Source organism: Melitaea cinxia, chromosome 2, assembly GCF_905220565.1.
Source record: "Melitaea cinxia chromosome 2, ilMelCinx1.1, whole genome shotgun sequence".
Classification (NCBI taxonomy): domain Eukaryota; kingdom Metazoa; phylum Arthropoda; class Insecta; order Lepidoptera; family Nymphalidae; genus Melitaea; species Melitaea cinxia.
In genome coordinates, this window is record NC_059395.1 from 12,549,182 (window position 1) to 12,576,303 (window position 27,122).

Genomic DNA, 27,122 nt, shown 5'->3' on the forward strand with positions numbered 1-27,122 from the left:
AGCAGAAAACGATGTTGTGGATGCACTTGGAGTGATGTTTGCAAGTGCCTCTAAAACTCAGTCATTTCAGATTTGAAGAGATCGGAGGGTGCAGTAACTGACCTTCTCATAGAATTTCGGTTTGCGGGGGTAATTTTAATTTTAAAATAGTAGGTGCCAAGCAGAGAAAATCATCAGGATAACAGTTGCTGGTGTGTAGTAGTACTTCGTGGAATTATATTATATAATTCATGAAAATAGTGGTTTAAAGTAGTTTTAACAATTTTATTTATTATAAAGTTAAGCACAGTTTAAAAGCACGTCTAGTCACTTTTACGCTCCTACCGCCAAAAGAAAAACCTTAAACCTTAACTTTGCAACCGATGTGTCAGTATAAAATTAATGAAGGTTGGCAATGAGACTTCTAACTTTCAACGATCACAACGAAGTTTTGAGAAGTTAAACACAATATAAGAAAGTTTGATTTATAATTTTGTCAAGAAGAATTACTAGTAGAGATCTATGAATGGTAATTGTCGTATAATTTTGTATTGAAAACTTTAATTACTTTTAAATTTTATGACTTGTATGTTCCTATTTAATTTATTAACTTCATTATAATGTTCTATAGCTATAATCTCCTTCAACAAACAGACTAATTTAAAACTTTAAAGAAATGAAGTTTTCAGTTAGATTGGTTCACCTTTGAACCGGTGTGACTAGTCTTTAGTTTTACGACATTAGTATATATTACATTTAAATACATTTAATCACTTAATTATTTAAATCGTGACCTATATACATACTGATTTAAAATTTTGTTTGGAAAAAATCAAAAATCATTAATATCCGGGTGTGGTGGTCGTAAATCGTAGGTAATTAGGCGCACGTGTAGAGTAGCCTGCGCGTGACGTGTAGAAAAGGCTTAAAAGCTCTTTATGGCGTAATCGGGCATTTTGAAAACCATTTAGGGGTGATGAAAATTGTTTATCAGCAGTTGAATGATTAATGTATTTTAAGTTGTAAAGCTTCTTTTCTGCAATTAATAATATTCATTGCAAAAAATTATTATGTATTGATAATATTTATTAATGATTTATATTTATTTATACCTATTTTTTTTTATTCCAGGACACCTATTAAATTATTATTTTTCAGTGTATACCTAAAGATTACTTGGAAGAAATTCAACTTCAAGTTCGATAGAGACCTTTACGTGAAAATGCCGCCTTTTGCTATTCTTTTACTAAACTTTTTTTTTAATTTTTGTTCTGGTGTACAGCATATAACATATAATTATTATTTAAAAAAGTGTAATAGATAGGCTTTCTAGATGATGTAGTTGGTAAGGTGTTCATGAATTTTTAACTGATTTATGACTCTTTATTTTTTTAAACGTATATTTTTTGACGTTTGTTAAGTGTGTTTTATCACCTTGTGGCTTTAAGTTGTACATGGTTAAAATAGATTACATGATTTAAATATATTAAAATACTAATTTTAATATATTTAAAATGGATTAATATAAAAATTGAGTGGCGTTAACTACCACTCGGAAGTATAAACACAAATATCCGCTCCGAGCGGGGATCGAACCTGCGCCCGTCGGTGTTTAGACGCCGTCGACACGGTACACGCACCATTACATTAGTGCACTCGTCCATTATTTAAGTTTAATAATATAAAATCAATTGAATTTAAATGTGTTTAATTTTTATTTATTCAGGAATACACACATTGAGGGTCATAATATTACAATTTTTTTTTTAGATTTACCGAAAATAATTTAAAAAAAAATATTAAATTTCTATCCAATAAAAATCGCAAGCAAAGTTTAATATGAATTTGTAAGTAAATCAATAGAATTTAGTTTTGGGGTCATCAGCAGATTGTTCTCAAACTTTTAATACCTGCAGGACAGAACAATTGCGATTAGTACTAAGATTAGTTAGTTAGTTAGCGAGATAATTAGTTAGTTAATCGCTTTGTGGAAGTGTAACAAGCATTTTTATAACTCTTACTACATCTCTCGTAAATTTTATGAAATTTTTACGACGGAACTCCATTTTTTTTTTCGTGCACATCAAAAGAACGTTTTAAATTCTTACTGACACGTATTCAAGTGCTTTTCGAATGCTTTTATGTTTAAAATTCAACTTGTGTGGATGGAAAAATCGCAAAGAAATCTACATATGTTGTAAAAAAATCTCAGAAATTTTTATCTGCCAAGTCGTAGTGGAGCGGCTTTGAGCTGCGTTCCTTTCCCGAGACTATTCTCGCCTATGCCTTTGCTTTAAATTTAATCTTGGTAAACGGATTGTCTATTAATTCAGTGTTACTGTTACATATAAAAAAATACTAAAATACAATCAAGTTTAAAATGAACTCACGTGTAGTTTATCAATTTCAAAAGAGCTGAGCCAATTCACATCGTAAACTCTATGGTACCATCGAACTACTTTGATAATGACGACACGTTTACTGAACATTTTTCATGAGTCCGTTTTTACTTATATTTTTAACCGACTTCCAAAAAAGGAGGAGGTTCTCAATTCGACTGTTTTTTTTTTTTTTTTTTTTTTTTTTTTTATGTATGTTACATCAGAACTTTTGACCAGGTAGACCGATTTCGACAAATTTTATTTTAATCGAAAGGTGGTGTGTGCCGATTGGTCCCATTTAAATTTATTTGAGATCTAACAACTACTTTTCGAATTATATCTAATAATGCGTTTTTACTTGACGCTTTTTTCGTCGACCTACGCTGTATTATACCACATAACTTTCTACTGGGTGTACCGATTTTGATAATTCTTTTTTTGTTGGAAAGGGGATATCCCTAGTTTGGTACCATGATAAGGAAACCAGGATCTGATGATGGGATCCCAGAGAAATCGAGGGAAACTCTTGAAAATCCGCAATAACTTTTTACTGGGTGTATCGATTTTGATAATTTTTACTTTAATCGAAAGCTGATGTTTATCATGTGGTCACATATAAATTTTATCGAGATCTGATAACTTCTTTTTGATTAATCTTTGATAACGCGTATTTACTTGACATTATTTTCGTCACCTTACGTTGTATTATACCTCATAACTTTTTAATGGGTGCACCGATTTTGACGTTTCTTATATAAATTAAAAGCTACTATTCGTCACGTGGTCCCATTCAAATTTAATTGAGATTTGATTAGTAATTTGTGAGTTATATCTAATATTGCGTATTTACTTGACGGTTTTTTCGTCACCCTACATTGTATTATACGTTATATCTTTTTACTGGGTGCACTGATTTTGATCTTTTTTGTATAAATCAAAAGCTAATACTTGTCATGTCGTCCGTTTTAAATATGATTGAGATATAATGAGCAATTTTTGAGTAATCTTTGATGACACGTATTTACATGACGATGTTAAGACGACTGTGGTCATGTTCAATACTTTGCCACAACGCCATCTATCAAAATTTAATGAAATTACTTCGTTGACTATCGATCAAATTACAATATTCCACTAGAGTATAGAGTAGCAGTTTATTCGTTATAAATATATTTGTGCTTTTAATTTTTGAGTTATCGCTAATACTGGGTATTTACTTGGCTATTTTACGTGCCGGCCCCGGAATGAAAAAATTGAACAGTAAAATCTACTGAACGAATGACCTTGTTAGAGATGGCGTTCAGACGTTTTCTAATAACGCAATTAGGTTCCGATAGATGGCGTTATTAGATTAATTTATTTACAATTTGTTATAGTAATAATATATTTCTCAGACTAGTAAGCCTTTTTGTGCCTATTTAGACAGTTGATCTGAAGGGGTAAACTCCAGTCGTGCATCGGAGCTGTGTGAAAACATGAACAGTACATATTTTTAATAAAAAAGACATAAACCGTAATTCAATATAAATCCGCTTCAACTAAAAAACCCGCCGTAATAAGCGATGTCAGCGCTTCGCGCGAATCGACGACGGGCCTTTTATGAAATTTCTGCCTACAATCGTTAACAAAATGTTAGAAATAACAGTAGAACATTACATAATTCTACAATTTTATAATGTGGCGTTATATGGAATACGAACAAAGTATTACTATTTTTTCATCGATCTACGTTGTATTACTACTCTTCGATGTAATTGAAGTCGGTTTTTTTTTCGTTTGCGAGCAAACACAATTATTTGAAGTAAAACTTCTTTACGCACGCTTGACTTAGGAAGTAAGCTGGTGAATGCTTGACGAGAGCGATACGAAAAGTGTGGTCAGGCGAGGCGAACGAAAGTTAAGAGAGAGATATAAGCTAGTGAAGATAGAGAGAATTATGTTTCGTAAGTTTTACTTCGGTCGAGTGGTCTAAAGCACACTCGTTTTTTTAATGAGACATTTTATTTATTAACATTCCTGCATAACATGCATACGTTTTTATACTAACTTTATTACACATATTCTCGACGTATGTGAGTATTTTTAAATATAACCAAAATATTTTCCTACAGAAGAACTCATATATACATTAGTAATAATGATAAGTATTTATTTTACTCATCATTATATTAGTTACTACTATACACTCTTAAAAACTAAATCAAGTTTACTTTAAGATTGTCGCATTCGCCAGGTCTAATTTTAATTTATATTTTTAAAGAAAGGTACCAAAAATTAGATAAATTTAGTTTAAAAACATTTCTACAAACGCTTCGTTGATTGAGTGATAAATTTGTTTTCACTGACATTGAGAGATAAATTATCTTTGAGCTCGGGAAGCAGAATAATGGCGGATAGAAACAAACTCAACCATCCGATTACTTGCTCGATAGCTTTGTAGAAATGGTACTACTATTTTTACGATAGATAAACTCGCTTATTAATTGAAATTAATGGAATTAACACAACTCTTGCCTTTTAGTTAGTCTTTATCTTATACTATTAAACGAGACATTCTTGTATGTATATATATATATAATCTATATATATATATATATATATATATATATATATATATATACATCCTGCTAATAATTAGGCGTCCCACATGGGCCGAAATGCATCTAAACTGGCGTCCACCTCCTTTAGACGTCCGCATATTGGACGCCACTTTTTTAATCGATGTCCCATTAGTCCTTTTGGCTCTAGCTACCTGTACAACAAAAATCGCCGGAAGGCAAAAAATCGTTGAGACATTTGCATTTGTATAACTAAAACTTCCGCGAAATTCCGCACCAACGGTGCAGCGCTAGTCTAGCGCGTATATCGACAGAGCGTATACTCTGCTAGAACTCTTCCGATACAACCGATTATTTGACGTCCTATTGCGACGTTGCCAAACTGACTGTATTTGAAGGTTTTGAAATATTCAATTAAGTCAAAACAAATCATTTAAAAACAGTTTGCCGAAGTTGCTACGCACGTGTCGCTGCTTATTTGACGCTCGGTTGCAAAATACTGCTTAAGTAGTAAAATAAAATAAAAGTACACTTAAAAGGAAAAAGTGAGGCTTTAACGAATTTACGAATTGAATTTACATATTAAACGGAAAAGTGACACTATTTTGTCATAAAAATAAAAAAATTTCTATAAGTTAACTAGCTGACCCGGCAAACGTTGTCTTGCCGCTAAACGCTATTTTAAAATAGGGGTTGGTGGTAGAAGGGTGAAAACATAGGGTTGTATGTATTTTTCAACGCCAAATCATAATAAAATAAAAAATAAAATAATTTATCTAAAAATTAAAAATTAAATTTAGGGGTGGACTACCCTTAACATTTAGGGGGATGAAAAATAGATGTTGTTCGATTCTCATACCTACCCAATATGCACAAAAAATTTAATGAGAATCGGTCAAGCCGTTTCGGAGGAGTTTAACTACAAACACCGCGACACGAGAATTTTATATATTAGATATACATTATCTATACTTTTTTGCATGAATATGGAAGCCAGGCTGGGTAGCAGTCTTTGAATCTGAAAAAACAAAGGTTCTGTTACGTTCAATACATTTTTGCAATGATTTTTTATTTGGTTACTGAGCGCCCCTACTGAAAATTTGTGTTTTATGTTTAGTGACGGTTTGGTCATGGACGTCGAATATGTAGTGGTTCGAATAGTAGGTATACAGATTTACGACGTCCGTATATAAGGTAAGGGCTACGCAATACGTAACACATATACGGACGTTAGTTTGACGCATACTGTTATTAAGGATACGAAGTTTTTTTGCAGCTGTTCTGGCTTTTGACCCAATCCAGGCTACACGCAATGCCGTCAAAAAACTTTGGGACACTTTTAGACAATGAAAGTTTTAGAATTGCTCTCGGTCTCCGGTTGGGAGCTCCACTGTGCTTTGAACACAGATCTCCGTGCGGAAAAGAGGTCGATTCTTTCGGACTACACGGCCTTTCCTGTAACAAGAGTTCAGGTAGGTTTTCCCGCCACGGTTCCCTAAACGATACCATAAAAAAGCTCTTGCCACCATCGACGTTCCTGCTCTTATCGAGCCTACTGGAATTAGTCGCAATGATGGCAAGAGACCTGATGGATTGACGTTGGTTCCCTGGGAAAGGGGACGGGCGCTTTTGTGGGACGCAACCTGCGTTGACGCACTTGCTCCTTCTCATGTCAGGGAAACAGCCTTAAAAGCGGGAGCCACAGCGGAAAAAGCTGAAACGACTAAACGGCACAAGTATTCGTCATTAATTTCAAATTACATCTTTGTGCCATTTGCAGTCGAAACACTTGGACCTTGGAGTAGCAGTGCTAAATTTTTTTTTAAATGAGATAACTCCTCGCCTTATTGCCTCCACTGGTGACAAGAGGGCTGGTGCATTTTTTTGCCCAGAGAATCGGTATAGCGATTCAACGAGAAAATGCTGTCAGCATTCTTGACACGATTCCACGCGGACATGATTTATACCAAAACTATCTGTAAATATTTAGTTCTTAAGTTGTGAATTGTAAATATGTATAATGTTTAATAAACTATTGTTATCCACTTAAAAAAAATTAAAAACCTACTTAAAAGATATACTTTATATTTTATAAGTAAATATTATTTGACGACGTTTAAATTTACCAGACGACGACTTAGGTAAATCATTCCAGTAAAATAGAGTTAAGTGGTTAGACTATTTAGTCTGTATAAAAAATAGAGACATTTTTATATTGAAAATGATAATAATATGTTGTTTGTAAAAGCAGGCAGCACAACTATTTGTGGCTATAAAACTTAATTAACCTATAAGATTCGTCAGCGAAGAAGAAAAAATAATATCCTCGTATTCTTGGATGCCCAGTTACCCATGTTCTAAAATTACTTGAAATCAGTTTAGCTGTTTTGACGTGATGAAGACACAACGACACATACAAACATATAAAAAAAATGTTCGATTCAGTAACCTGTATTCATAGACCGTATCACTTTTTTTAAATATCTTCAATGTACAGAAAGTATCCGTGGCAGGATAAGGGAACATTATTTACTATTATTCTTTGACGGTTCGCAGGAAAGTGGACATAACCTGCGAACCGTCAAAGAATACTTATAACAAATGGACACAACGATAAATAATTATTTATTATATTATTATTCTGATGATGTGCTACGTCGTCAATAATTAAAATGTTAAAAGCCTAAATATAATATATGTTGCAACTCATTAAGAGAGCTATTATAAGATGAAAAATTGGAGGTGTTCCTTATGACCGTTACATGTTAAAATTTCAACGAGCGTAATAGAATTATTTCTTAAGTTAACGATAGATGATCACACCTACTAGAAAACTGGCAACGTCGCATTTCAGCTTACTTCTCACTCATTTCATCATTACTTATATAGGACGCTAAATAATCGGTGCATTAAGTGAGGCTATATGGATATATGGAGGAAGCAATAACATAAGTATCATGAAAGGGGTTCATAAATGGTTGGGCACAACTGTAAGCAGAATATTCTCAAAAAAGAAATTTAAAGAAATTGATATAACCCACGGAATTTAAAATGAAAAAAATAAGCAACATTCGCAGAAAAAACATATAAAATGTAAGCATAACTGAGGGACGTCGTAATAACGCAGTTCGTGCTTGACGCCAAAAATGTATCTGGATGTATATATATATATATATATATATATATATATATATATATATATATATATATATATATATATATATATATATATATATAGATTATATATATATTTATATATATATATATATACTATATAATCTTAATTGTTATTATGTACACCTAATAGCGATCGTTACTCATAGTAGGGGTAGGTATGGGGAAAAGAATCCTATGCCCAGCAGTGGGATATTACAGGCTGAAGCGATGTGTAAAGGAATGGGTGCCAATCGTCGGCGATCTCCTCGTGATGCATCCTGGGCAACGTGTTGGGCAGCACTTCCAAAGCTTTTATCACTGTACAAACTGCTGACCATCGCGGCTAACGACCGACTGGGAAGGGTGCGCTCTAGGTACCTCTCTAGCCTGCCAGAGTGGTGGGAAGGGAGGTGCATAAACTCCTGGTCAGGCCCGGGGGTGGGTCGTCTCCCGGTTCTCCCGGTTCGGATGGGTCGATTTGGGAGTGCGCGTGGCACTGAGAAGACGGACTATGGTCACAAGCCCCTGGATCCTTCTAACCACCGGGTGTGAGTCTCGCCAACTCGCTCCCAGCTCCGATGGGGATTCAAGGATGGGTGTAGCAAGGTGAAATGAAGGGCCAGTTTCTTTTCACCACGAGGAGGTGTAGTAAGTGTTTTCTCCTCGATGTTTACTCTCCACTTCCTAGGCGGTGGTCGTTAGGCCGGGGACACATCGTTCGCGCTGATAGATCTCGAAGAGAAAGGTGCGCTTTGCGCTGAAGTGCGCCTTTCGGAGGTGGTCACCACGACGGGCCCGCAAGGGCAAACGCAGGGGAATGTGGAAGTGCTATATAAAGCGTCCCAGCCATTCTGCCATAAGTGCCACAAAAGAAGACCCCAGGTGTTTCGTTTTAAAATCGATATATGTGCAAAATATAAAATATGTAGGTACGAAGCTCGCCCTAGGGCAATTAGTATGAATTAAATTTGAGAAATTGAGAAATTAAATATTTCCATAATATATTATACTATATTAGTAGTTAATATGGATTTAGACAGCTATATAAGTATAATTAGTTTGACTTTACACAATGATTCAACGTGGTTTTGTAATCTAGGGAGTGAAAATTTTATTAAAGCTTTATGACCAAGAATCTATTTGATTATTCATTGAATTTTCAGAAGATCTTACGCGTCGCAATGACTACGAGAAGAGGATTAGCTGAATGTACCAAAATATACGATAAGGTGAGAGGTTCGAGGAAGATTAAGATGGAAAATGAACTTCACGTGCTGAGCATAAAATTCTCATTTTACTCAGGTAAAAAAAAAATAATATGAATATGTACTGTACAGTACAGCATCATATCTTTGTAGTCAAAGAATATATAAAATGAATTTTTATTTTTCTTCGTCTCGGTATAAATTCATTTCAGTCTTTTTATTAAAAACCGGCCAAGTGCGACTCGAATCCCGAGGGTTCCGTAAAAAAAGTATTTAAATTTTTTGATTATGTGATGTAACTAAAAATTTATGCTTTTCGCAATTTTTTTGTCTGTGCTATAAGACGTTGCTTCGTACCAAATTTCAATTTGTCGAAAATTTGCAGCATAAAAGGCTGCATCTTTAAATTGCGTTGGCTTAGAAGTTTAATTATTTCACAGTTCCAAGGGACTTGACTTGATACTTCTACGCGTTCCTGAGAAAAGGGGTCTCGACAAACAGACGGACAACAAAGTGATCCTATAAAGGTTCCGTTTTTTCCTTTTAAGGTACGGAACCCTAAAAACTACTATAAAGTTTAACAGATATTGGTAAGATATTTGTTTAAGATTTAAATATAAAGTACAGTTTTTCCTGAATCACAATATCAGGAAATATTTGTAGTATAAATTTTGTAGTCATATCTACATTAATATCGTATGAGTTTATTTTTGTTATTTTATTTTATTTAACTACAGTAACAGACAATAGACTAACAGAGTAATTCGATATAATCAACTGTTACAAAAAATATACAAATGTCACTAAAGTAATAATACAATTGTAACGTACAAAACTACATTCATAGTGATACATAAAAAACTAGATGCAATAAAAAAGAACATAAAAATAATTGTAGTATACAAGACAGCAATGTCTAAAAATAGACAAAAGTTTTGCTTTATAAGTTTTACTCTTTTACTCCACATACAAAAATATTTTTTTGCATATTGAATAACAAATTGGAAGCTAAGGCCAGCTAGCGTTTTAAGTCTGTGATTTTTCAGTCAAAATATACGCGTTTAATTCAATTTACTATCTTTATATTTATCTATACCACATTTTTTTGTATTATTTTGTTTTAATAAATATACAACCAGTAATTAATTTTTTTAAGTTTTTTTTTATAATATTGAATAGGGAGTCTTAATTCAATACAACGCGGAGTTAAATGATCTAATCCCCAATTAGAGAAGCAGAACACGTACACGGTTCGGCGAACGTTTGAAACACAGCAGTACATATCGAGCCTCGCTAATGTACTAATCAGCTTATATGCTTCAGACATGATTTTTTATTTACGATTTGACCATTTGAACTAATTATTAATTTGTTTAATGTTGAATTATCAGTTGTGCAAGTAAAGCACAGTTGATTTCGCCAATGTCGCGTATAATGTTTAGATAAATCAATTTTATTTTAAAAACAGACAACAGTCAGAATTTCATTATTATACCTAAAACAATACAAATAACTTATCATTTTCATTATAATTATACTTTTAATTACGCCATTCAGCCATCTTGCGAAAAATGTCTATAATACAGATTAAAATATTTTCGTTCGCCGCGTATTCCTGCAATTGACAAGAAAATTAATTAGCCGTCGGCGCATACGTACAAGCTTATTAGCTTAAATTCATAAGTAAGATGTGAGTAAAATAATTTTAACATTGCATTTTTAAGAAAGATAGATATTAAATGTAATAATAATAATAATTTATTAATGTCTTTAATTTCACAAACTTGGTAATATATTACAATGGTAATGTGCCAACTATATCATAAGTAATGAGAGCATCTGTAACCGAACTAGGCATAGCCTGTATTTCGGCTAGCAGAACCATTCCCTTCCCTTATTTATTATACAATAATAGGTGCCAATATATATATATATATATATATATATATATATCTTATACATCAATTTAATATATATATCAGCCTTAAGTTTGTAGATAGCAAGTCCATTAACTTAACCACTAACTTAACTAAAAAAAATTCATGAATTGTTTATTTTTTTTTAATGAGTGTTATGTTGCGTTACGATTAAATAGAATTATTAATATAAAGAGATGTTTTGACATAAGGTTCATATTATGATATTCGCTGTTAAAATTGACAACTGCAGTGACATGGTTCTGTGACTTTCCGTACATCATGTTTGTTCACGTGTACATAATTACCTAATGCGTGCAATGAACGCTTTGCAATAGGGTTTCTATATAGTTTGGTCGACAGAAATTTTAATTCAATGTTTTAAATACTTGATTTATTAACAATTGCAAAACTCCCTGCTATGTATATGTTTGCCATAATATACAAAGAATATGTACTATAACAATACATTTACATGAAAATAGAACACATGCGGTGCCGAAAATACAACCGTCAGTTTTAAAAATATTTTAAATGTTTCTGCGACGAGGTTACTTTATAAATATGTAAAAAAAATGAAAATAATGCTATAACAAAAAACATTTTATCTATATAGACAATTAATTATCGCTTAAAAATTTACGATTTGGTCATTAATTGCAACAAACATTGCAAAATGTATAAATAAAAAATGGTAATGTGAGTCAATAGTTAAAAGATAGTTTATTTGGACGTTATTACGTTATTTATTATCTTTATTTATGAAAATTGCCAGTAATAACGTTAAAAAAATAAAACTAATTCGTAGCGTAGCACTATTTTCATTTAACTTTAGTGTTCATTAATTAACCGATATGTAAAACAATATTTCATTTCATTTATTTTCATTTTGACAAATGACAAATGACATGACAATTTTGAAACATGACATAACAAATTTGACAATGACAATTTTGAAAAATGACTAGATTACAACACTATCTATCCAGCCTATAGCATCTCACTACTAGGCATAGGCCTCTTTCTCCGTGTAGGGGAAGGTGCTATACTATATTTCCTAAAACTAAATAGTGTTTACTTTATCACCGCTTCCACCATGTTATGTAAACATGACCTCGATTCTAAGGCGTAGTTTTCATGTCACTTACCATATTTGAAAAGGTTGTTTAATATGTGAAACTAGTATTTAATGCGGTTTACAGAAACAGGAATCGTGCTAGACTTAAGTAAGTCGAACCGGTCAGTCGAAGCCAAATGCATATTTCAATGAAACTTGTTTACCCTAACAATGGCGTATCAACCCGCAATATATTCAGATAAATATTTCTATTTACAACAATAAATGTGTTTTACAATGGATATATCAATCATAAATATTTTTAGTTTTCTCACAAAATGTGCATAGAAATTTACTATTTAAAAATTATTTATTTATTATATTATATATTTATTTATACTTTTTAATACTGTGAGTATTGCGCATATGTAGATGTATGTATGTATTTATATGGATTGTAAATATTATATAATTATAGATTATATTATATTTTTAAGCTGTACAAGCCCCTTAAATTCAAAAAGCTCCTTTCTGGTGGGTAGTCTGGAAGAGATCACGATCTAGTAATAAGACCGCCCGTTGCATGCAATGTATTTTTTTCCCTTTAAGCTTTATTCTTATGTTATTGTTATATGTTACTGTGTGCAATAAAGTTATTTATTATTATAGAAATGTTGAATCTATCTGTCAATTATTGATTGTACAATTTTTTTATATATCACAGAATAAATAAATAAATAGCTCGTTATTGTAACTAGAGATAATTTTTTAATTGTTTGTTTGGAAACAGTTTGCGTATAAGATCAAGATGTGACCCTTTGTTATTATAACCTACCGCCGCTTCAATATAGAATATGTAATTTTATGCAAATGTCTTGATTTTCCGAACACAGAAAAGCTAGTAAAATAATAGTTACATTTAACATATAAAGCTGTGTCGCTACAGTTTATTTTTTTTAACACTCCATAAAATTGTAACGCAGTCCTTTACAAAGATGACAAAAACTATTTTTGTAATATAGAAATTAAACTTAAAATCATATTTCTTTTCTATATTTTTTTTCTACGTATAAAATCATATTAATGTTACTTTTATTATTGTCATATAATAGCAGTAAATGACATATTACCCCAACGATCGAGGGCCATAATGCATTTTGAAAATGAAAATGAAATTTGTAAGCGAAATGTGTTGTTAAATTTATATCAGATATTGAACATTCATCGGATGCCTTTCGATGCTTTACATTAACGAGTATTAGCCACTTTTCATTGGATCAACGTATATAGCTATAAAGATTGCTATCGCGTCGCATATTGGCACAATGCGAAGGATCAGAGTATGTACATAAAAATAAATTGCATGAAACTGCATAGACACAATTCACGAAGCACGTATTGAATGAAACATAAAGTATTATGTAAACGATAACTTGACGCTTTTTACTCGTACGTATACATAAAATATCATGAAATGAGCAATTGATATTTATATGCTGTGTGGCTACTCAAAGAATATAGCCACCCCCTCTCTTCCCGTGGGTGCCGTAAGAGGCGATTAAGGGATAACAAAGTTCCACTGCCACCTTGGAACTTATAAAGCTGACCGCTGGCGGGATAACCATCCAACTGCTGGCTTTGAAATACACAGGCTGAGGACGGGCAGCAGTGTCTTCGGTGCGACAAAGCCAGCCCTGCGGTCACCAACCCGCCTGCCCAGCGTGGTGACTATGGAAAACACACATGAGTTCACGCCATTTTTGGCGCGAACTTGTCGAATATGTCCAGTAGTAGACTGCAATAGGCTCAAATGATGATGATGATGACGATGAATTGATATTTATTGTTGAACATTGAAAGGTGTGTCTACTTTTATCAGAATAAAAGGAAATTATGTTTTATATGACCCCTTGATATAAGATTATATACCTAAGTTATTGACAGTAATATAAAGAGGAAAAATGTTATTGTTTGTTATTGATATATTTTAACACTACTGAATCGATTATACGAATTATTTATTAACTGAGGTAGGGTACAGCAGGAAATATCCTGCTCTAAATCTGGGAAAGTAACTCGACCTTACAGAAGATAACGGTAATTGCTTACCGTCAGGTGAGCCGTTCACTTATTTGACGACCTAGATGTATAAAAAAAAATCCTAATCTTAATATTATTAATCACTTGCTACTAGTACATGCTAATAGTATGTGTATATGTCTAGAAATTATTAAATTATAGCCTTTAAACATCTAATTGTTCTATTAAATATGTACATAAGAGTTTTCCTAAACACTTTCTTTATTACTCAATTTTTTCTATCATCATGATGATATAATTTGTTTTCATACGAGTGATTTGTTTATATGTAACATAAGCTTTATTCGAATAAGCATATTATGTATGCTTGTTTATTTAATTTTACATTCATGCTTATTTAGGCGTACTTTGATGTAAGCTCAATACTAATTGCTCTATAGATTTCCTTCAAAGAATTATTCACCTTGCGTAGCTTGTATGAATAGAGCTTAATACGACGATCACGTGTGACTGAACAAGTAGATCCTTTTGGAAAATTTCAATTTCTATGTAACAAAATATATTTTTTTTCTTATTTAATCCATAATAACATAAATACACATAAAAAAGAGATGTATATACAGTTTTTTAATTATTAATTCACAAAGAGTAGAAATTAGTGTAAAAAAGCAAAAATTTAAAATACAACTGCAATCTTAAAAAAATATTGTGATGTGTTGAAAATTACAATATAACTTAAATAACGTATTGTTATTTTGCAGTGGACCTCGTACTTTTCGTGCTTAGCTCTTGAATAATAAATGGAGCGCCAGTTAGGCGACTCACGTGGGCGGCAACAACCCACATCGCGTGGGGCTTGTATTTAATTTATCGGTCAGAAAATAGTGAATGTTTTTTTCCTTAACTAAGGACTCGTTACAAATGAGTATGTAACAAGCGGTGGCAAAAGTTTAGAACGAAATTAGATTACAGGCTTTTTGTGTGGGATATCCATTTTATTTTTATTTTTCAGTAACGATTTATTTCTATTATTACTATGCTTATCGATGACTTAATTTCGTTGAATTTAAGTTTCTTTTTTTATGATAAACTATTAATTAGGAGACTTTCGACTCTCGATAGCTATATAACTTAGCTTTTTATCTTTATTGACTCTATTAGTATATTAAACAAGTTTTGTCAACTTATTAAAATATTTAAGTGAAAATTAAATCACGGGAATCATATTTACTTCATTTACTAAAGTATTTTATTATGCACCGCAAATATTACGTAACGGTAATTATGTGCGTGCGTTAAATTAAATCTAATTAAAAATATGTTTTGTTTAATTTGACTTTGTTAACAATTTACAAATTATTGTTGTCACACAGTTTATATGCAGCTACGAGTATAACTAACCGAGAATGTAACCTCTATGGTCAAAATTCTGTATTCAGGGCCCATTTAACCAGCTGATAACCCACACTGATAGTCTATCTGTAAATTACAGGTGGTGAAAAGAAATATCTGAAAGATAAAATTAGTGTTTGGAAATGAGACAGAAAAACCATAGTAAATATTTTGTTATGAAGAAATTATACTTTTATGTGTTAGACAACTATGTACATTTTTCATCAGCAACCGGAGAAATTGATCCTTACTGTTTAAAAATCTATTTTGTGTAATTTTGTAAATTTATTACTAATGTGGGTTAGTTTTTATTACAACAATATATATAATCCCATATTCTATGAAAGTTATTACCTAGTGCATTAAAAGTTTTTTTTTTTTTAAATGTCAACCTTTAATCTTAGTGAGTGTCAAATGTGAAAGAGTTTTCGGGGTTTTACTATAGATATGAATACCTTGCCGCAAGAAATGTCTACAAACTTTGTGAAGACGAAAAGAAGATGTTTATGAAGTTATTTTCGCTTCTTGTATCAAACATTATGTATGTTGTAAAATATTGCTTAGAAAGTCATAAATATATTGCAAAATGACTACGAGACAAGGTCGTTATTTTTTTATACATCACAAAAGATTTTGAACTCTAAATTATGTTAAATTCAGAATATCTTGACACATTTTAGAGGTCATTACATTGAACTAATATCAATATGCCATTACAAACAATGTCAACTCTTACAAATCATAATATTAATATAATTACATAGTCTAAACGCCGCCTGACGCCGCGTTGGCGCAACGGTTACAGTCATGGATTGTGCCTGTTGCGCTAGCGGTTGCGGGTTCGCTCCCCGCACATGACAAACATTTGTATTGACCATACAGGTGTTTGCCGTGGTCAAGGTGTTTGTGCAGTCCTTGTGGGTCTCCACCGTGTCTCGGAGAGCACGTTAAGCCGTCGGTCCCGGTTGTTATCATCTACGCCTGATAGCGATCGTTACTCATAGTAGGGAATATATTCGCCAACCCGCATTGGAGCAGCGTGGTGGATTAAGCTCTGATCCTTCCCCAACATGGGGAATGAGGCCTATGCCTAGTAGTGGGATATTACAGGCTGAAGCGTATAGTCTACACACACACACACACATCAGTCTATCGCAGTCCACTGCTAGACATAGTCCTCTACAAGTTCGCGCCAAAAATGCCGTGAAGTCATGTGTATTGCCCATAGTCGCCACGCTGGGCAGTCGGGTTGGTGACCGCAGGGCTGACGTTGTCGCACCGAAGTCGCTGCTGCCTGTCTGCAGTCTGTGTATTTCAAAGCCAGCAGTTTTTTTTTTGTCACTAGTTCGGCAAACAAGCGTACGGCTCACCTGATGGTAAGCGATTACCGTAGCTTATAGACGCGTGCAACACCAGAATCATCGCAAGCGCGTTCCCGACCTAATCCCCAATCCCCCTTAGGAGCTCTGGTTACCTTACTCACCAACAAGAACAAAATACTGCTTGAAAACAGTATTATTTTGCTGTGATCTTCTGTAAGGTCGAGGTACTACCCCAGTCGGGCTGCTCCATATTTTGAGCAGGAAATTTCTGCTGTGCCCTACCTCAGACAGTTGGATGGTTATCCCTTCGTCGCTATAAGTTTCTTTGTCGCGTAACCATATAGCCTTATATATATATATATATATATATATATATATATATATATATATATATATATATGTAATAAATTAAATTAAACATTAAGAGCCATTTCACAATTTTACGCTCTGCAAGTTTAGGTAAATTTGGTCGCATCGCGCGAGTCGTATGAGCCGCGCGATCTTTGTGCTAGTACGTATAGTGTGACAACCAAAAGACCATCGTGATCATTTTCTGATGTATAATAAAAATTATAACTATGGTATAAAATGTTTTTTACATAATTAATTTGTTAAAAATTTCAAGTATGTTATATAACAACAGTCAATAAATTTAAAATAAAATTAAAAAAATCAATTTTATGAAACAATTTTTTTAAATTGATTTAGTTTTTTCAGTTTACGAATGAATCTAATATTTACGATATGAATAAAAAAGCATTTAATGACATCGACACCGACAAACATATTAATTAACAAATAACAAGACAAACAGATTGAAATGCCTATTTGTATTGATAGTGTGAGAAAAGAAAATTAAATTATACATTTGTTTACAGAAATTATCATTATATTATTTTACAGTCATTTTCGTAATATGTTTATTTTATTATGAAAGTATCAAATGCGTTTTATCCGCTATAACAACAGGCGCTTGGCGCGTGTGAGCGAAAGAGACGGCTGCGCAGAATTTGGCGTGGACCTTACCTCTAAGAGCGCTAGCGCTCGACTGATTTACCGGGCTTGATGCGTGGCAATATATACTATCTTTTTATTATTTAATATAAAATGTATTAAAAATAATTACATCTTTTAATTATTTTTTTTGTATTCCTTAATGATGTAAGTTTACTTTTGATGAAGATAGTTCGTTAAAATTTCTTAGTTTTCTAAGAGAAATATCGCTTTTAAAATTGTACTTGTTTGGAAAATATTCGTAACTTTAAATTTTTTTTATCGTTTAATAGAGATACAAATGGAATAAAAATCTATGATAGTGGACAACAAAATTATATTCCACATATTATGATATTTTTTTAAAATGGTTTCAACGTAGAGGTTATTGAAAAGTAGGACTTCAAAGTATACATTGCGACCGTTTACCCAGGGAGGAGGCTGATGAAAAGGTTAATAATTTTATACACATAATATAAATCAAAATTCTGATCTGACTATGGACTACAACAAAGGTTGCTCTATTATATTTCAAGAATATAAATTACATTATTGCATCCAACACAGATTAACGACGTCGAAATATTACAATTTCGCGGATTGTTACCGATTTTTGTGAAATGGCTCTTAATTGCTTTTTGATATACACTTTTGTAGATTAGGGTCATGAATTATTATAATCTCAATTTCATACGTTAATTAGCTATTTTTTAAACTAAATTAATTGTACCAATTGAATTTGACTATATTCATATACCAATGCAATTTGGAAATTTATTAACATAATGAGAATTGATAATGAAAGTGTTTGTACCTAATTTAAATTTGTGATAGATTCATTATAAATTAAATGGTCGACAGTAATTTCATGTTTCTGTTTTTGACGACGATCCCAACCATCATTTTTGTTCTAAAATGTAGATATATAGCAATACGCTATCATAAAAAAAGAATGAATTCCAATGCAGTTAAAAAAAATCTTTTATCCTTAAAATACTCACAAAATAGAGAAGTAATTGTTAAATCCGAATATTTTACTATATAAATAGCGCAAAACTTTCCACTCCAACTTAACAAACATTTCACATAATTTAAAAACATAAAATCTAGATTTTCTTAGTATTTATCTCAGCATTTATAAAATTTTAAAATAGATTAATCCAAATATGACCTTAATATATAAAATTGAGTATCAAATAATAGCAATTAGTAATATATAATCTTCTTTATTTCAACCCAAGTCATATAACATTACCTTGACACTGCGTGTCTTTTGTTGCGAAAAGCAGGAAAGCAACGATTGTCGCAAATCTCCAACGTCGCCGCTGCATTTTATTCTACTATTTTCACCGTACCATTGATACTTTTAAAAAATATTTTTCGTTCATGTGAACGTTTCGAAATTTAATAGTTCACCGCTCTTTTGAGTATTCCATTTTGGCACAGATAATTGGCATTACGTTGAAGTCATCCCGGTGTCGTATCTGAAACAAAATAAATTCGATTTTAATTTTAAAACGAATGTTGGTACGTAATTACCGAACGTGTATGGGGGTAGGCAATTATCGAGTTGTTAATAGGGTTCAAATTAAAGCCACTGATGCTGGAGTACTTCACACCTATTTTCGTGTCACGCTAATTATGAAAGTGTATAAAGAATTAAAATGCTTTGAAATGCTCTTTTGAATGAATGAGGAAAAGGTAACTTTGCAAAGTGTTTTAGTCCCTATATTAACATATAATTAAATTTCGCTTAAATAGTATTACAACGGTATACTCGTAATAAATGTTTTTTATAGTAAAGTTACTGTATTCGAATTTAACGCTAACATTGGGTCCATATTTGTATGTATTTATTATTATTCAAATACATTCATATTTAACGACTACGTAATCGTAAACAAATAATTTTAGATTGTAATTTTTTTATACAATAAAACGTTAAGAATATAATTTGTAAGCAAACTATTTTAAAGACTATTAATACCCACAAACGACCTTTACTACTACAGTCCGAGTTTACTTACACTGTTTCTATTAAAATTTACACTTTCAAGGTAGAATGGACCTTGTTGCTGAAGGAAATAAATTCTATATACGTAAAATGGCTATATATACTCTCTATTGAAGTTAAATCAAGCATTAGTTACTATAAAATTGGGTATAGTTTAATAGCGTGCTCGAAACAAGGTGTCAAGTGGTTTCAACTTGGCGACTAACTTTAATAAATTCCTAGGTATTAAGTAGTTTCAGACAACGAAATTGTTTAAATAAGATAGAGACCTTTTGAAAGTTACTTAATGAAAGAAATAATTGTCTTAAAATTTATTCGTAATTTAGATACGTTTATAAAACTAATATATGTATGATATGGTAAGTTTTACAAATGTCACGCGTGAGAAAGTGATTCTATTTGTTTGTTCCCCTTTCACATCTCTTGGCTTCAACTAATTTTCTTTATTTTGTGAATAATATTAGAATGTTGTCTTGGTAAAAAGCATTTGGCTTATTTTTGATTATTTCATTATAACCTTCGACATATTTCGCCCGACTTTGAAAAAGCATCATATTATGAAATTACACTGAATATATTATATTTTTTGTAAATACAATTCTTTCAAAATTTAACATTGCGCAAATCCAACACAAACTCAAAAAATATTTCATACAATTTTGCATTTGTTTTAACCATTAGGGATCGTAAGCATTTTTAATTAAAACTTTTGTTGAAAATTGGAATTTGAGCTTTATAACAGTGGATTTTATCAGGTCGGAATTAGTTTAAAAAAGGGTTAAAATTTTGATAGACGGTAATTATAAAACGGGAAACACTCGTATTATAAATCTTATGTAAAAATTAGGATCAAAACTTCTTAAAAAAATAAATTAGCGTAAAATTTTAATCGTATAATAATAATTTATTTTATTTAACTAACAATTAATTTATTAGTTTAGTTATATCACGCTTAGAAATAAATATTAGCATAAGTGGACTGTGAAATTTGTACCAAATCGAATCGAAGTAGATTTAGTTACATTTGAATCAGAACTATACTTTTTTATTGCCAACAAAATGTTGAGAGGTATTATTATAATTCAAATAGACGTATATTGGCTCTGCACTTTGGATGTGTAGAGATAAATAATTTACGGGGAAAGACAAATCAATATCTCATACACGTCATGATATATTGAAATCATTTTGATATATCTTGTTAGAGTGATACGCGTCTTTTCAACTCACTTCGAGAAAAGATTTTGTTCTCGAGCAGAGGCTGTCTGTATGTTGTAGTAACATCCTCGGGCTACTTGTTTTTATTTACTATATTTTGTTTCCGGTCCTTATAAACAGAATATCATTAAAATTATGTTAAGATCGGACTACAAAACTTACTTAATCTTATATATTAATTCAAATATTTCGTCCGATTTTAGCTCATTTTGTTCTAGATTGGATTTTATTATCATCGATAAAATTTCAATAAACATCCCCACATATTAAGAAATCATTTAATAAAATTGTACGATCTCAGTATACTTATGTATATTAACGTACGACGTAACGTATACGTAGTGAAACGTGACGTAGTCGACGTCAGTTCGTGAAAGCGACGCGTTCCGGCTCGCCGCGCAGTTTCTACCCGATGCTAACACGACTGCATACCTCACGCAAGGTTCTCAGCTAATCCCTTCAAGGATAGGCTATAACTTAAAAATGTTGCTTGAGATACTTTCAAACACAACTGGCTGACTCGGTGAACTTTACACCGCCTTTTTTGTTTTCGTGAATGTGGGTATATAACAAAGTTTTTAAAATGTCGTGTATTCAAATATGTCTTGACAATATTGAACACATAAAAAAAATCTACTTTATTGCTATCGTTTGGAAGGTATACCCATTCATAAAAGTACCCATTTATATATATATAACTAAAAACGGTCGGTAAATAAGCGTACGGTTCACCTGGTGGAACACCAGATCGCATCGCAAGCGCGTCTCTGACCCTATTTCCAATCCCCCTTAGGAGCTCTGGTTACCTTACTCACCAACAGGGACATAATACTTGAAAACAGTATTATTTAGCTGTTATCTTCTGTAAAGGTCGAGGTACTACCCCGGTGGGGTTGCTCCATATTTTGAGCAGGAAAATTTCTGCTGTGTCCTACCATACAATGCCCATATATATAAATTTACTCAGCATACGTTGTTGCACACAAGAACGTTCCTTTTACATAGAAATAACTTGAGTAAGTTTCTTCAAAGGTTTTCGGCAAGCTTCTAACTTTTAATCGGCCTTCGTTACGTTTTATCGCATGAATAGATCAAAACGACATCACAAAGAATGCTACACATTTCGCGAGTTTTAAACCGAGATCTAATTATGACGAGGAATTATTTATGCGTAGAAAAGACCCGACGGTTATGTTTTGTGCGGTTCGGTTATTATTAATTATTTCCGAGCCCATTGAACGTGTTTCATTTAATATTACACGACAAGTAAGGGTTGCCATTGTTATTAATATACGCTAACATTTATCACAATATGAACGTGTTCAGATCTCAAGAAAATTAATATTGGTTCCAATTGTCTTTTCTCTTTCCAAATCCCTGAAATTTAATATTATTATATTCAATGTCACGACAATCTCGAGTAGTACTAACGATTATGATTAAATTCTTAAGTTGGTTATTTTTTTTATTTATCTCTTTATTTTTGGCTTTGTCAAAAGTTTAAGAATAGAAAAATCAGAAAAATATATGTCATTTTCCATTATTTCTAAGTCCAGGTATCTTACAGATATAATAGCACTTGTTATGATTAAAGTCCATGAAGTCTTGAAAAATATGTCCATAAAGTCATGAAGTCCTATGTCCAGCAGTGGACTGCGATAGACTCTTCAGTCTATCGCAGTCCTCCAGATGACTAAAGTGGTGCGCAATCTCTCTTATGTACATATATTTTAATATTCATTACATGTGTTTTGATTAATGTTATCTTCCTTTTATAGTTTTATGATTTGCATCGACTTTATAGTGCTGCTGGAGAATTATTATTCTTTTTCTAATTATAATTATTATGTCAATATTAATATTACACCGTCTATACAAGAAAAAAATCAATCAAGAAATACCAAGAACTGGAAGTCGGATATTGCAGTAAAATAGTACGTGGTATATTTTTTTTAAAGGAGGAAGATATTAACGGTAACGATTTAAATGCGAATTGAAATGTTATAATCATTAATTACATTCTCGAAGGTTATCGAAGATATTACGCTTTTACTTCCACTGCAAACGATTAAAAATCGCTTTATGTATTGACAGCGAGTATTTATTACAAAATGTTATCGGTTGAAAGAACTTTTTATAGTCTTTTGTTACATTAAATCACGTGAATAGATAGAGAGATATTGTGTACAAATTTATCTACATGCCGGATCAAGCCTACAAATACTCAACAATGATGCGGTTTAACAGAAACGGCCTTTCCCAGTGCGATCTTGTTCTAGTAAAACTACGGCTAATCATCGTTTATACTATGAAGGCGGCACGCACGGTCCGCCTAATGATAAGCGGATATCGTAACCTATGGACGCCAGCTATACAGCCTGTTGATGCCTTACAAGCGCGTTGCCCTAACCTTTACTGTCCATACTACCCTGATCTTCTGTAAACTTTTCCAGTCGGGCTTCTCCGAATTTCGAGCAAGATATTTCCTACTGTGCTCTAACTCAATAACGGGTGACAACAGATAACAATATTTTAAATTTTTGATTCATTCATTCGAAATTAATTCGAATCCAATAACCGGTCACTATTTGTTGACAAACATCACTCAATACAAAACGCAACTCTTTTAACGCATAGAAACAAATGAAACAATACGCCAGATTTAATTGCGGCTTTGTAAATCGAATTTTATATTTGGCGTTCATGTTACGTTTGAATTGCTAAAACAAGCACCAGAATTTTTATTCAACGATCCTGTATAAATATAATTTAAACGCGAATAAATGAAAAACCAGCGAAGATAAAACAGAATGCTGGAAGCGGAGCCGTGTTATTCGCGATTCTTTAACTCGCACAAACAAAAAAAAATAAGGTTCTGTTTGTTTAATTGCTTAGTATAAGGCGGGTATTTTACATTATCCTTTATAGCATATGTTTGCCAATAAAGAACAATGCATAATATCTGCAGACACTTAACCGCTGTTTGAATCCATTTAAATTTTCTTTACCCATTTTGTACGAAACTACTGGTTTTTTTTATCTTTCTCTATTAAATATGTTTTTTAAAAGTCTGAAGTACGTGCAATTTATAAAAAAAAAAAAAACTTAAATACCCTGCACATGATATATAATATAAAAATGATCTTTAAAATTTTACTCCTAATCGTGATATATTTATATATATATTTTTAGAATAAGGTTGTATATTATTGCTGTCTCCTAAATAACATGATAAACAAACTTCTTCAGGTTAATAATAATAAATAGTCTTGATTATAGTACCTATATAAACACATTTTAAGATTGTAACAATAGTAGAGTAGTTGTGAGATGGGTACGGGATTGAGATTCCTTAATGTTGACATAAACACAGAATTACAATTGAAAATAGATGATTACAGTTGTCTGTACGTACAGCTTTATTTAATCTAAAAGAGCATACTGATGAGATTACATAAAGAAGTTTATTATTATAATTATAATTCTACATGTATAATTATGCATGCACATTACAATAAAAAAATGAGAAAATCTGAATACCTTACACGCATTTTTATATAGTATAATTTATTTCTATAATATCCGTATAATACGACATGCTTCACGAATCATCTAGGTGAACTTATTTCAATGTTATTATAAATATATTATAAATGTAACCGCTTTAGTATTACTTCACAAGATGTTTTGTCTACAATGCAATTATATTTACATAATTCTTGTTTTGATAGTTTGTTATCTATATTTTCTCGATGTTTAACAAGAAGTTAAGGGATTTTTTGGTTGTTGATCTCACTAACATAAGAATTTCAGAATTCGAGTTTCAACAAATATTTTCGTAATAGTCTTAAAAAAGAATAGTAATAGCTTATTCATAAATGTAAACATAGGTGAAGTGCTGTAGGGTTAAAGTATACGAGTAGGTACGTAAAAATCCTCTGATAAAAAAATAAGCGTTAACAGGTAACCATAAACATTAATCAATTTGTAAAGTATCAAACGTCCGCGTTGATGAATCAGCGAACAACGCATTTAAAAATTATATATAGCATCACACAGACAAATTTAATTAAACTTTAGTCTTGGTTAATCAAAACAAATAAGAACATACGACTAGGATGTTTAGACGTGCAAGTAAGAGATATTTGTCATGGTACCTGACAGCCTAATCAAAATTGCGTAAAAATAAGTCTGCGGCCACAATCTTTCACAAACCCAACATTAATTGCAAAGCAATGACATTACACAACAAAAGTATTGCATGCAAGTAACACAAGTCCGAGCGTGGAGAAGCCTATTTGAATTATCCCCATTGTGGGGGTTATGAAACATTCTCACGGTCGACGTATTGTCATGTGTGGGGCCGTGCTTAACTCTATTAATATTCAATTTTTGTTTATTACAAACTACTGCTAATAGCACCATATTGTGGTTTATGCTAAGATTGAAATTAAATATTTTCTTAGTCAATGTTACATATATGCTAAAAACGATTATCCGTTGTGTTTGAAATCTTATTTCTTAACGAGTAAAACCTGTGGCCTAGTTGTTTTTTATCGATAAAAAAATAGTTGTCAAATTGATTTTATGTTGTTGGTATCAAAATTCTGTTATGTAAAGTATTTCGGTAATGTAATCGGTTTGAGTAAAAGAGCATAACAAAAGTTAAATTTATTTTTCAATTTTAGTTCGATTATTTTGGTTTTATTATTTCTTTGTTATATTTTAAATATCATCATTATTTATTTATTTAAATTATTTAATCTACAATAAATACACTGATACAAGTGTGTACAAAAGGCGGGCTTAAAGCAAATGCACATTCTACCAGCCAACCTTGGTATGTACAAGAAAGTATAGTGTGCAGATCTGTACAATAAAAAATAATATAATTTATCATTATTTGTTAAAAGTGCTCATCACTTCATCATCATCATCACTTCAGCCTATCGCAGTCCACTGCTGGACATAGGCCTCCCCAAGTTCGCGCCACACATCCCGGTCTTCCGCAATCCTCATCCAGCCTACACCGGCAATCTTACGTAGATCGTCGGTCCAACGGGCCGGAGGACGTCCCACACTGCGTTTGCCAAGACGCAGTCTCCACTCTAGGACCCGTCTACTCCAACGGCCATCGGTCCTGCGACACAGATGACCAGCCCACTGCCACTTCAACTTGCTAATTCTGTGGGCTATGTCGTTTACTTTCGTTCTCTCGCGGATAGTCTCATTTCTAATCCTGTCTTTGAGAGAGACCCCAAGCATAGCCCGTTCCATTGCACGTTGAGCGACTTTAAACTTGTGGACCAGTCCCTTCGTCAGTGTCCACGTCTCGGCTCCGTATGTTAATACAGGCAGGACGCATTGCTCGAAAACTTTTGTCTTCAAGCACTGCGGAATCTTCGAAGTGAAGACTCGACGGAGTCTGCCAAACGCCGCCCAGCCCAACCGAATCCTCCTATCGGCCTCCTTCTCGAAGTGCTCAGTAATTGCATATTTTGGTACTACATGTGAAACAGCAATTCAAGTAACTAATCTATAATCGCTTAAAAATGGTTAGGTGTCAAAAATAAAACAAAAGAATTCGTATTTTTTATATCCATGTCGAATGAAAAAAAACTGTGACAGAATCAGTAGAGACCATTACAGACCTAACGTTTCCTTTGCGTTATACGAAGGTCAACTTGACACACTGCACACTGACAAATATTTAGTAGTTATCGTGATAAAAGGACATAAATGTTTAGTATCTTTTGACCTCTCTTTGTGACCTTCGAAGCTGTCGATCAATAACAATAAAATTTAATTTTATGTACTACAATATTTTATGAAATAAGAATGTTTTTATTGATGCTGTCATTAGTCGTATATAGTATATGTGAACAGTTTCG

The 27,122-nt window shown here is 32.3% G+C and overlaps 1 protein-coding gene across 1 annotated transcript in view; it reads right to left on the reverse strand.

The window, feature by feature from the left end:
- LOC123661611 (mucin-5AC) overlaps positions 1-27,122 on the reverse strand; it is a 78,302-nt gene that overhangs the window by 13,632 nt on the left and 37,548 nt on the right. The window contains exon 2 of the mRNA XM_045596573.1: positions 19,255-19,483. Within this exon, the coding sequence (XP_045452529.1) occupies positions 19,255-19,330 (76 nt within the window). The 5' untranslated portion in view covers positions 19,331-19,483. The remainder of the gene's footprint in view (positions 1-19,254; positions 19,484-27,122) is intronic.